Below are 13,260 nucleotides of genomic sequence, written 5' to 3'. Positions count from 1 at the left end.
CCGTGAAGGCTGCGGCCGCTGCCGATCCATCACGGCACGCAGCCGCCGACACGGCGCTGGCGGGCTGACCCCACCAACCCTCGAGGCGCTGTGCGATTCAGACCTCCCTAACGAAGCTGTGTCGCCAGCTTATTGCTCCAGTACTCCCGGCGTATTGTGACTTGCTTGTACCTGCACGCTAAAACCAACCAGGACCTCAATACAGAGCTACAGCTGAAAATTGGTTATCATTAGACAATTTCTCGAGATTACACAGAGCTTTCAATACAACATTAATAACAGCTAGTCAGTAGCTGCTGGGTTGCAAACATTTTTATTTATTTGCAGTTCACGTCTCATTTCGTGTTCACTAACTGAGTACCCCGTGTTCCCCGGATACGTATTTACTCAACTCTTCTATTACTCCGTATTCTTCTTCGTCCTCTCTTTCCCCATCTCCTCCACTCCTTCTGTCCATCTTCCTCTCCCCTGTCTCTGTCAATTTCCTCCCCCCGCTGTGTCTGTTCATCTCCTTCTCCCACTCTCTCTGCTTATTTCTTCCTTCCCATGTCTCTGCTCATCTCTTCCCTTCCCTTCTCTGTTCATCTCCTTCCCCCCACCCCCACCCCCACCCCCCATATCTCTGCCGGCCCCCTCCTTGCCCCTCGCTGTCTGCCCATCTCTTCCACCTGTTCTATCCACTACATGTTATCATGCCCTCCCCAATCGGAGACTGCTGGGTCTTACCCACACAGTATTTCTTTCCAGACTGTAGCTAATATGTGTACCAAATTTGACTGAAATCGTTCCAGGGGTTTAGGAGGAAGTTTTTACTGTGTCTTTGTCCCCGTATGCGAGTGTCAAATGTATTTCACGTCTATTTAACATATTTCCCATATATTTGCATACATACACTGATGAGCCAAAACATTATGACCACCTGCCTACTAGCGTGTTTGTCTGCCTCTGAAACGAAATACATCACTGATTGCGCGTACCAGGGAGCCGACAGTTTTTGGTTGGTTTTTGGATGTATGTGGCATTAGATGTCTAGAACAGGTCATGTAACATGTGTAAATACCGGGCAGCTGATGTGCGTACTTGGTGATGGCGCCCAATAGCGACCCAGATGGGTTCAACAGGATTTGCATCAGGCGAATATGGTCGCCGAGACATCAATTTGAGTTCACTGAAATGCTTCTCAAACCACTGTAGCATGGTTCTCGCTCCGTGACACGGGCGTTATGGTATTGCAAGATGACATCGCCGTCGAGGAAAACATCAAGCATGAAGGGATGCAGGTGGTTTGCCGCTGTCAGAATGTCTTCCATTACTACCACAGATCCCATGCAAGCGCAGGAGAATGTCTCCCATAACTTAATACAGCTCCCACCAGCCTGCGTCCTTGGCGCGCTGCACGTTTCAAGCCACCGTTCACCTCGATGACAGTGGTTGTGCAGACGACCATCGACCTAGTATAACAAAAATGTGATTCACCCGAAGAGCCGACAAGTTTACATTGATCGTTGGTCGTACCCCGATGGTCCCGTGCCCACTGCAGTCGTAACAGATGACGTCGTTCGGTCAAAATGTGAACACGTAATAGTAGTATGCTACAGAGTTCCAAGTTCAACAATGTACGATGAACGAAGTGCTCTAAAACACTGGTGCGTGAACCAGCATTCTGCTCTTTCGTCAGAAATGCCACACATCACCATCTATCCCACTTTACAGAGAGGCAAGCCTCCGAACCCCACGTTCCGTGAAGAGTCGTGGACATCCAGCCATTTAGTGCCAAGTGGTAATTTCACTGTCTTTCTACCTCTTTCCGTAGATGCTCACGACAGTAGCACGTCTTCATTCGACCAGCTTCGTCGTTTCCGAGGTACTCGTTCGCAGACCCTGCGTAATAATAATCTACTCTTTGTCAATGTCGCTAATCTCAATGGATTTCCCGTCCTCAGCTATTGGTCTAGTGGCTAGCGTTGCTACCTCTGGATCATGTGGTCTCGGGTTCGATTCGCAGCTGGGATGGGGATTTTCTCTGCCTGGGGACTGGGTGTTTGTGTTGTCCGCATCATTTCATCATCATCATCATTCGTGGCAGTGGCTAGATTGGAGTGTGAAAAAATTTGACTGTAAAAACATTGGGACTCTATACAGGTGCTGATACCGCGCAGTTGAGTGCCCCACAAACCAAAACGTCATCATCGTCAATGGATTTCCCCATTTGCAGCCATACCTCGGTCTCCTGCCCGTGTCTGTTCCGCTTACGTACAAGGATTGACTGAAAACTAATGCCTCCACCTTTGTAACTCTTCAACAGTTGGCAGCATTGGTATGTGGCAGGTACTGGCTTGTTCCGTAGCCTCTTCTCTACAGCTCCAGTTGGCGGGAAGCCTTAGCATTGAACGGTTGTGTTGTTACAGTGTAAAGTATGGAAACCTGCGCAGACAGTCGGTCAATGCGATTTAAGCAGCATGCAGTCATTGAATTCTTGAAAGCAGAAGGTGTCACCGCAAGGTGATTGTGTTTATGTGAGTACTGTGCGTCGTTGGGCGAGTAAGTTTAAAGATGCTGAGGCGTGAACATCTGACCTGCGTGACAAACAAAGAGTTGGACGTCCTGTGATAGCATCCACCGAGTTTCACAAGCAAAATGCTGACAGATTGATTCAGGACGATCGTCGTGTCACTCGGCGAGAAACTGCAAGCACAATCGGCATTTCACAAGAACGTTTGGGTCACATTATTGCTTTGCTTGGCTATCAGAAGATCTGTGCACAATGGGTACACCGGATGCTGACTCCTGAAATGAAAGCGCACAGACTTCCATCTGTTCCCGATAGTGAAAGACATTCTGCAGGGACATCATCACGCTTCTGATGAAGGCGTTGAGAGGACTTCTTCCGTGACGGCTTAAGAAAACTTGTTCATCGTTGGCAGAAATGTATCCAATTGGCTGGTGATTATACGGAAAAGGGAGTATTGGTAATGCAAGACCACATTCTAAGCATTATTTCTGAGTTTGATTTATTAAAATATTCCCATCCAAACTCAATTAACGAAGGTGGAGGCATTACTTTTCATTCAATCCTCGTACTTTCATTACCGCGCCACGTCTCCACAACGCCATCAGGCGGCATCCAACGTCGCGCTGAGCAATGATCATATGTGATCATAATGTTTTGGTTTATCAATGTGTTTCACCTGTGCCTCCAGCGAATTTCGCCCTGGCATTTCGCGTGCACACGACTAAATTTTATGACGCCATATCAGCTGAACTATTTGCTGTACAATAATATAATTTTGCAGGTGCATTCAGTGGTGTAAGTGAATACTGTCTGCAAAAGGTGTCGCGATTGCATTTAGTAGTAAATAAGTAATAAATTAAAACGTCATGCATAAACAGTGAAAATGTAGTAACCGACAATTTTTTTTTCCTTCCATCATTCTGTGGCGCTTGTCAGCTTCGTCATGATTCGAAATTGTGTAAAATTCGTACCAGGTCACTAAGTGCTCTCGTTCTCAAATACTGGATGACTGACAGATAGGTGGTTCTTACCGCCACAGCGATGATTTTTGGGCAGTAATTGATATGTGTACCAAGTTTGCTTGAAATCGGTCTTGTGATTTAGGAGATATTAAGCGTAAAAACTAAGGAGCCAAAGCAATTATGGTAGTTGAAATAAGAAATATTGTCTAGGTGCACAGTTCAGCAAAACAGAACACTGAGTTATATTAAAAATGGTATTGTTTGGGATTGTACAAATAAATAAATAAATTATTCGCAAGAGTAACTAAAAGGCTGATGTGCTTCTGAAACAATGCTCATATATGTCGCTACCCGTTGCATTGCAGAATGAACAATGAGAACAAATCTACGCTTGCGGAAATGCAAGCTTCGACCAAACGATACAGAACTGATAATCCCGAACTTTCACGCCTGTGGGATATGTTGATTAAAGTTTCATCCTCATGAGAGGTTATTTTTAGTACAGAATAAAGCTATTTCTGCACATGAAGAAAGTTTTAAGTATATTATAGCTATTGCACGTGTGTATCGCTACTATAACTTTTTAGGTGGAGTTCGCAACACAGCAAACTATCGCCATCTTTCATACTTCGAAGGAGGTCAGATCACAGGCTTGCTGGACATGGGAGCATCATAACGAGAGATCTCACAGTAGTTGGCTGTAGTGCTGTTCCTGAAGAGCTAGAGGTGACAAAACGGACTCAGGACAACGACGTGACAAGGAAGGTGGCACGGGTCTTTCTAGGACCGCACAGCGAGAAGATATTAGCACTGTTCGACTGGCTCTGACAAGTAGATGGGCTATAACAGTTGAAATCTGGTCAGGGGCTATAGGCAGCGTGTCATCTTTAACCTTCGGGAGTACATTACTATATGTTGGGTTGAGATCTCGATTTGCCATGTCTTATTTACCGCTTGTACCATGCCAAAGACAACAGACATGCGCCGGCCGGTGTGGCCGAGCGGTTCTAGGCGCTTCAGGCTGGAACCGCGCGACCGCTACGGTCGCAGGTTCGAATCCTGCCTCGGGCATGGATATGAGTACTGTTCTTAGGTTAGTTAGGTTTAAGTAGTTCTAAGTTCTAGGGACTGCTGACCTCAGAAGTTAAGTCCCATAGTGCTCACAGCCATTTTTTGAAGCAGAGATTTTGGAGACACAGTAGTCTCCAACTCCTAGAATCATGGTGTGGAGAATTCCTGCATAAGACAAGAGGAACGATTTGGTGACTGTTGAATCGAGGCTGAATGCTCACCAGTATGTCGCAAGAGGGAGCTGTAGAGGGCAAAAATTGTAGAGGAAGGCAGAGATTGGACTACGAAAAGCAAATAATTGAGGACGTAGGTTGCAAGTGCTACTCTGAGATGAAGAGGTTAGCACAGGAAAGGAATTCGTGGCGGGCCGCATCAAACCAGTCAGTAGACTGATGACCAAAAAAAAAAATGTCGCAAGACTAGGAAACACTCTTCGATGTACCCTTCATGATCAGGGTACCAAAAGACATGTTCCAGCACAATAATGCAAGACTTCCTTAATAAGGACTTCACACTGCAGTTAACACCACAAACTCCTAAAGGAATGTACAGATCCTTGAATGGGCTGCCATGTCCTCTTATTGCAACCAATAGATTTTCACGAAATGACACAACATGTTTTTCGGGCATGGCATGGAAACCCTCAACATGAATTCGGAGGCTGTTTACTTCCATGCCATAGAGAATACAAAAATTTATCCAGCATTTTCCTTAATAAGGACTGACGAAATTGATGTTCAATACACGTACTCTTCCCAAAAAAGCCGAGAATTTATTTTTCTGTGTGTGTTCGGTTTACAATTTTCCCTTCTCACCGCGGTCACCCAGAGAGCGTTTAGAGTTGGACTGATAGAAACGCTAAGTCGAATGACAAAAATAAAACCACTACAGTGAAACTAATCAGCGCAACCAAAATTTCGTGCATGTAAAAGAAAATATGGCTTGAACGAGTCCAATTACGAATGAAATTTGTTCCTGTACTGTTTATACTACAATCATAGCGATTAGTACACCGGTAAATGTCGTAAGCTGGCATCTTTTTCTATCAAAACTCATCTTCCAGACGGGACAACTGACATGGCGGACGTAGACTTCAAGTTTGTGACATTATGACAACTCCGCTTATTATACCTTCATGCATAAGACGAACAGAGGCACATATTTCTTTGAATTATCTGTGAAATAGGAGCAGAGATCAGGGCCAGTTCGTCTAATTTTTAGTTTCTCTAGATCTCTGTTTTCTCTTTCTAATTTTATTGTTTATGTGACTGATTCTGCTGATAGCTACTTTTTCGCTGGTAACTAATGACAAAAACATCACTTAAAATTGTGTGCTGAATTCGAAAAAACTGCATTAGAATACGTTATAGTTATTCCAACTTACCTCAGACGTAGGGTACGACTTCATATTTTGAAAGGGGTCCGTCAGATCTGTTTAATATGTTCGTATCACTTAGTTGTGTTGTTACTGGATTTCCGATGCCTCTAGCTTCCTGTATGCGATGGAAGCGAATCTTGATACAACTTAATTTTGCTTTATACTGAAGATTCGGGCATACAATGTTAGCAGAATATTTACGTTATTCGTTTAGAGTTTAATTTCGTTTTGTTTCTGATTTTTACATGGATATTACACTACTGGCCACTAAAATTGCTACACCACGAAGATGACGTGCTACGGACGCGAAATTTAACCGACAGGAAGAAAATGCCGTGATGTGCAAATGATTAGCTTTTCAGAGCATTCACACAAGGTTGGCGCCGATAGCGACACCTACAACGCGCTGACAAGCGATTTCTCATACCCAAACAGCAGTTGACCGGCGTTCCCTCGTGAAACGTTGTTGTGAAGCCTCGTGTAAGTAGAAGAGATGCGTACCATCACGTTTCCGACTCTGATAAAGGTCGGATTGTAGCCTATCGCGATTGCGGTTTATCGTATCGCGACATTGCTGCTCGCGTTGGTTGAGATCCAATGACTGTTAGCAGAATATGGAATCGATGGATTCAGGAGGGTAATACGCAACGACGTGCTGGATCCCAACGGCCTCGTATCACTAGCAGTCGAGATGACAGGCATCTTATCCCCATGGCTGTAACGGATCGTGCAGCCACGTCTCGATCCCTGAGTCAACAGATGGGGACGTTTGCAAGACGACAACCATCTGCACGAACAGTTCGACGACGTTTGCAGCAGCATGGACTATCAGCTCGGAGAACATGGCTGCGGTTACCTTTGACGCTGCATCACACTCAGGAGCGCCTGCGATGGTGTACTCAACCACGAACCTGGGTGCACGAATGGTAAAACGTCATATTTTCGGATGAATCCAGGTTCTGTTTACAGCATCATGATGGTCGCATCCGTCTTTGGCGACATCGCGGTGAACGCACATTGGAAGCGTGTATTCGTCATCGTCATACCCGGCGTGATGGTACGGGGTGCCATTGGTTACACTCTCGGTCACCTCTTGTTCGCATTGACGGCACTTTGAACAGTGGACGTTATCTTTCAGATGTGATACGATGCGTGGCTCTACCCTTCATTCGATCTTTGCGAAACCCTACATTTCAGCAGGATAATGCACGAGCCCATGTTGCAGGTTCTGTACGGGCCTTTCCGGATACAGAAAATGTTCGACTGCTGCCCTGGCCAGCACATTCTCCAGATCTCTCACCAATTGAAAACGTCTGACTCGTCACAATACGCCAGTCACTACTCTTGATGAATTGTGGTATCGTGTTGAAGCTGCATGGGCAGCTGTACCTGTACACGCCATACAAGCTCTTGTTTGACTCAATGCCCAGGCGTATCAAGGCCGTTATTACGACCAGAGGTGGTTGTTCTGGGTACTGATTTCTCAGGATCTGTGCACCCAAATTGCGTGAAAATGTAATCACATGTCAGTTGTAGTATAATATATTTGTCCAATGAATACCCATTTATCATCTGCATTTATTCTTGGTGTAGCAATTTTAGTGGCCAGTACTGTACATACATATTTACAATTATAGATGGACGAATACTCCCTGCTGGGAAAAATAACATTATGTATATGTTAATAATAACGTCTTTTTTACACAATTTAGATACTTTGACTTATATGGGGTCATATTGTAATAGTAACAAACTGTTTGATAAATAATTCAAAGAAGATTGCGTTAGAGCAAGGGTGTCCCTCGACTAATATTTTACACCATTTTGCAGATTATCCATGACGTCATTGTTTCTTACTATCAAGGTGTCTTACCTCGCCTTTTTTAAACTTTGCTTCTACATACAGCAAATGAAAGAATTCATGTAACTGGGATAGTAATAAAAATAATTTTTATAACAAATATACACGCCTTAATCCTCTCATTACAGAGAAAATGCTAGAATGTTGAGCATATTGCCCGAAAGTAGTAGAGCCTCTTCGTCCTCTCAACAACATGTAGTGCAGACAGCAAAATGACAGCACTCAAAATAACTGAATCATAAGAATCAAAATTGTTCAAATGGTGGAGGGCTGAGCCTACACACCATCGGCTCAGATAGTAGTTCCCCAGGGAATTACAGCAATTGGCAGACAGTATCATGACGTCAATGTAACATGATTGAACGACCTTTCCCCCTCTTCCACTTCCTCTCCCCCAAGTTCCCTTCCGCCCCTCCCACCCTTCCCTTCCGTCTCCCTGAGTGATGATCTTGACATGTGTCGCCAGTAGCCTTGAATATTCCATTCACAACTGGATCAGCTGTAATACGACACAGTTAGCCTTTCTTGTATACATTTGGAGTGTTTTATTGTCCAGAACATACACTGACGCTCTACTTCCAGAATGCGAAACTGGGACAGGAAGAATTACAGAAAGAAAAACCAATACAGACCCGAAGTATGAAATGGTAATAAATTTGCATCTCTGCAAGCTGTGGAGATAAAACCCCGTAGGTCCAGGTAGTAATCTACCAGAGAATAGTCCAGCACCCCAATGACAAGTACCTGTGGGAGTAGGAGTATGGCGTGACTGTTTGTTTGATTCAGTTATACAGGGAGACAAAACTACCGTGAATTTAGCCCAAGGTGCCCACTCTGAAACTGTTTTTTTTTTTTTTTTTTTTTTTTTTTTTTGTGCAATTTCTCTCGGTGTAACTCTAGTAAAGCCAACCAGCACCTTTATAGAATAATAGAAGGTCTTTTACTAGTTTTTTACTAGACAAAATTTCTTCAGGAATTAACGCCCCAAATGTTCGCGTCTTTTGGCCTCCAACGTTGCAGATTGAAAGATTGTGTGGATTCATCTCCCTTACTTCGTAGTCCGCCCTTAAGAGACTTCTTTATCAATACCCACCGTATGTAAGTATTTCTTAAAGTTTTCTTGAGTGTAATCTGACTCCTGTTCAAGCCCAAGATTATGGAACTTCTCCTATGACATGACTTTGGCATCATTGACTTGCCATGTTTCTGTTTTTAGATCTTAGTCCAATATTCTGCGTGCTGTCTCCTAATACAGATACGTAGTTTTGTTCTTACCTGTGCCTTAGCGACGGTTAGGACAGGTTCTCATCCGACAATGGAACCTACAACAATTTTACCCTGTTGTTTTCCTATAGCCCCACAAGGGTTTCAAGGCATTCCACAACGGTCTTTGATCTCGTTGCTGGGGCTGACAGAGATTTCAGAGCTGCTTGGCTGTCTGAGAAAATGTAAGTACCACGATTCTCCGCTGCTCACTCTCTGACAGCAGATATTTCCACCTGAAATACAGCGCCATATTCCCTAGAGGGATTTCTCTCTCTAGTCTAGTCTGTACCCCTTATAATCGGCGCAAATCTTCATCTGTTTTTGATCCCTCAGGAAACCAGTTTTCGTCTCCTGAGCAGTATCGCGGTTCGTTCTTCCACCGCTTCCTACTTCCGAAACCAGTACAGTTTTGAAGCGAGAAAAGATAACTGATTTACGGTTTTGTAAGATGTGGGAAAATTCGCCATGGATCCACTATGCAGTCTGCCAGAGAACAGGCCAGCAACCCCGCAATGACAAATTATCAGCAGCAGAAGAAGTACGGATAGAAGAGATGGAAGCAGAGTTGGATTGTCGTATTAATTTTGCTCTAAGTAAGACGTAAAGGAAATGATTTTAGACGACGTTATGGAAGTAAAAGCCTTGGCAGTAAATCCAGTGTAGCGATATCTGCGGGTCCAGTAGGTCTAACGACTGTTTTCCGCACTGGCAACCCCTTTCCTTTTATCTGTGAGGACATTTTTCCATTTTGCAAATATGTGAGGACACAGACATGTGTTCCATTTTGTCACTAAGAGGGCTCAAAGTTCAGGGAGCGATGTTCATCGAAAGGACAGAGAATCGTGTTTGAAGCAAATTTGGAGATTCTGCCAGTGTTGAAAGTCGATGTGTTTTCGGAATCAGGTTTTTGAGTTCCCACCAAGCAATTTAGGCTTGGTGGAAGTGGATCAATTTTTGGAAATTTGTGGTGAGTTCCTATGGGTCCAAACTGTTGACGTCATCGGTCCCTTGGCTTACACACTACTTTATCTAACTTAAACTAACTTACGCTAAGGACAACACCCATGCCCGATGGGGGACTCGAACCTCCGTCGGGGTGAACCGCGCGAACCGTGGCAAGGCGCCTGAGACCGCACGGCTATCCCTCGCAGCGAAGTGGATCATCGACGAATTTTAACCGGATTATTAAAAGACTGGAGTTTGGAGATTGCGTTGTAAGAGGAATGTCTGAAGTGAGTTGTCTTAAATTTTTTATCAAAGCGGAGTTGCGACCTGAGTTTGAACAAACCCATGGCGGTGAGAATTGGCGAGGTACTTTGCTGTCTGAGCAGAAGTGGGATGGGTTTATTGTAGGCATGAGGGTAAAGATTTTGTTGATTTCATAATCAGGCACAACCTAATTCCCATAAGGTAAATATTCCGAAACTAGAGAAACGATTATTAAGTTTAACTATTTATGTAAAGAAAAAGATATTTAGAGATGTAGTTTTTAATTTAAATCCATTGCATACAATGTGCAGTTGATTTTACAGCGAATTGCTGTCAATATTTTCACTCACCTTTTAACACGAGTTCACAATAAATCCGATACATCGTTTAGAGAAAAAAATATTCACAAAATATTTTTTCATAGACATCAGAAAATTTTTATCTAAAACTGATATACTATCACAGAAAATTATATATACTGCTGAATACAAAAGTTACAGATTGTCCAGATAAAACCCTTGGTAATAAAAATATAGCTGTAAACAAGTTCAGAAGACCTTGTGCTATGTTGAAGCCAATAACTTCACAAAAATCTCTATAAAATAATTTCGTTAAAAATCAGAAATATTTAAGGCACCTTTGACTATTTTGTTTTGTAACATAGCGTTTGGTGGAATGCAGACTTTGTTGCTACCATTACCAAAAATTATAACTGTACCCTGAAAATAAAAGATGTTAATTATTCATTTCTGATAACAACAGGCACAAGCATACATCTAAAAACATATGTTCATGTCCGATTTGAGATAAATGGTTATGATACCCAACAGTATATGATGTGAGGTGGTTGAAAGTACTATGGAAGTTTGCCATACCAAGATCAAGCCTTTAAATGATTATATTTAGGTAACTTTCTAAGACATTCATATTCACTGCAACTTCTCTCACATCATATTTATGTTGGTCTCAATATAGTAAACAGTTGTGAAAGTTATAAATAGCGGTAGTTAAAAGTTATTGATAAAAGTATGTTAGAACTATGAGCTGTGAACGTAAGTATCAAATTACATTGGTTGCACTCAGTAGCCTCAGGAAATCGTGCGGTGGGGTAGGAGTGAGAGAGGTTGGAGAAATAGGGGCTACTACACGAAAATATATAGGCGGAAATACCTTTTCTCTTTAATGCCTTCTAAAACATTATTTGAAAAGCGAAATGTATGACAGGTTCCTGAAGAGAGATATGATGAAAATACGTCATCACGAAAACGAGAAAACAAGAAATGGAAGCTTGCAACTGTCAAAATCACAACTACACAGAAAGATAACAGGAATCATTGAGGACAAAGCAAGAGCGACTATCGATTGTAGATACTTTGTTAAAATTAAGGAAACTGAATGTTAATCAGGGACATGCTATAACATACGGACTATAAGATGCAGACTCTAATGTGATTGGCTAGCTGTGTAACACATTGAGGTCCCTCGTTCGCCAGTTTCGCTTCAGTTCTGATTGTACCGATGTTCTGTAGCCAGCAATGTCTCATAACACGTATTTAGGTTTCTAAAGCAATGTGTAAAAAAGTTTCAAAATTCCATGAGCAAATACGTGTATGGGATACCTGAGACGTGATGGATGGAAACCCTTTTATGTAATTATCTAACGAAATGTCAGGAAAACATGACTCTGACTGATACTGAGATCAGACGTCCACATCTCACAGATGTATCAGATAACAACTAACAAAAGGAGAACGCCGACGGCATCCACCAATATTTTTGGAGGGTAGCACCTAAAGAGGAAGAATGATTAACATATGCTCTGTACAGGAATTTGCTACTTCGGTGTGTAATATGCAATACTGATAATAATAATTCCATACCTCAAAAATGTTCTACCGCTTATCACTTTTGTGTCTTAAAAAAGATCAAAATGCGGAAGTATAGCTTGAGTGCTGATCACGTATTCAAACAACAACCTTCATTGTCATATCCCATTGATGTAGCACAACTGTAGACATACGTCAATTTCTGAAAACTACTCAAATACAGTTATTCGTGAAGTAATAATCCGCTTCAGCTTAAATAAAAAAAAATTTTAACTGCAAGACCGGTTTCAGAGCATTAGAGCTCCATCTTCAGGAGTCAACAACTGTAAAAACAAGAGGGAAAAGTTGGTTTCAGAGTATGTACAAGCAGTTACGAGATGAGACAATACTTAGAAAGTCATAAACTCAGTTACAGACAATCATAAGTGCACGGCGGTCGAGCCAGTCAGTATGGAAAGTCACTTTACGAATATGTTACTCAGTTGCGGATGTCCCCATATCAAATCCTTTGTAGCAAATATACATTCTTTAGTAATAACACTGACTTTGTTGCTGGCCGATTACGATATTATGAAAACATTACCATTACCTCACGCAAACTCTTGCATTATAACCGAAAAATCTTAAAGGATATACAGTACTGTTCGGTTCTTGCAATCCGCCCAACACTATTTGGGTCTTTCCGATCATAATGTTTCAATTCGTATTGTCCGCCTGTCTTCTTTCTAAGACTTCTCATCTTAAGTTGTTGTAAAATCCCGTTTCTTTGCATTCGCAAGATGTGAAAGAAATAAGAGATTCTTTCCTTCTTCTTTATCCTACTTCTTGAGACAATCTCTCGATAGACAGTTTAATTGGGAAGAATTCTCCAGACTTCTTCGACGTAGTCTTTTTTTATTTGTGCTACTTCTGATGACACTTCTTTCGGTTTTGAAGAAGCAATCAGTTCTCCTTTCATTTGGATCAATGTTTCGCAAGCATATGTGACTTCCGAGAGACTTACTGTTTTATAGTATTCGATCTCATTGTCAATTAACAAACTTTTCTTATCATACTTAGACTGGGTTACAAACTGGACTTTTGGTTGGTCCTATTTATGCCTGTTTCTTCCTCACTGTGCCTTCCTCAATGTTGTGCCTGGTGATTTTTCCATGATATTTAAAATGAAGAACTAA

General features: G+C 42.3%; 1 protein-coding gene across 1 annotated transcript in view; it reads right to left on the bottom strand.

Moving 5' to 3' along the window:
• Positions 1 to 10,870: 10,870 nt before the first annotated feature.
• Positions 10,871 to 13,260, bottom strand: part of LOC126456649 (UTP--glucose-1-phosphate uridylyltransferase-like) — a 254,398-nt gene continuing 252,008 nt past the window's right edge. The window contains exon 11 of the mRNA XM_050092392.1: positions 10,871 to 10,978. Coding sequence (XP_049948349.1) covers positions 10,871 to 10,978 — 108 coding nt within the window. The remainder of the gene's footprint in view (positions 10,979 to 13,260) is intronic.

Source organism: Schistocerca serialis, chromosome 2 (assembly GCF_023864345.2).
Source record: "Schistocerca serialis cubense isolate TAMUIC-IGC-003099 chromosome 2, iqSchSeri2.2, whole genome shotgun sequence".
Taxonomy (NCBI): Eukaryota; Metazoa; Arthropoda; class Insecta; order Orthoptera; family Acrididae; genus Schistocerca; species Schistocerca serialis.
The sequence above is the reverse complement of the archived record's forward strand: the minus strand, read 5'-3'. Positions and strand labels throughout refer to the sequence as shown.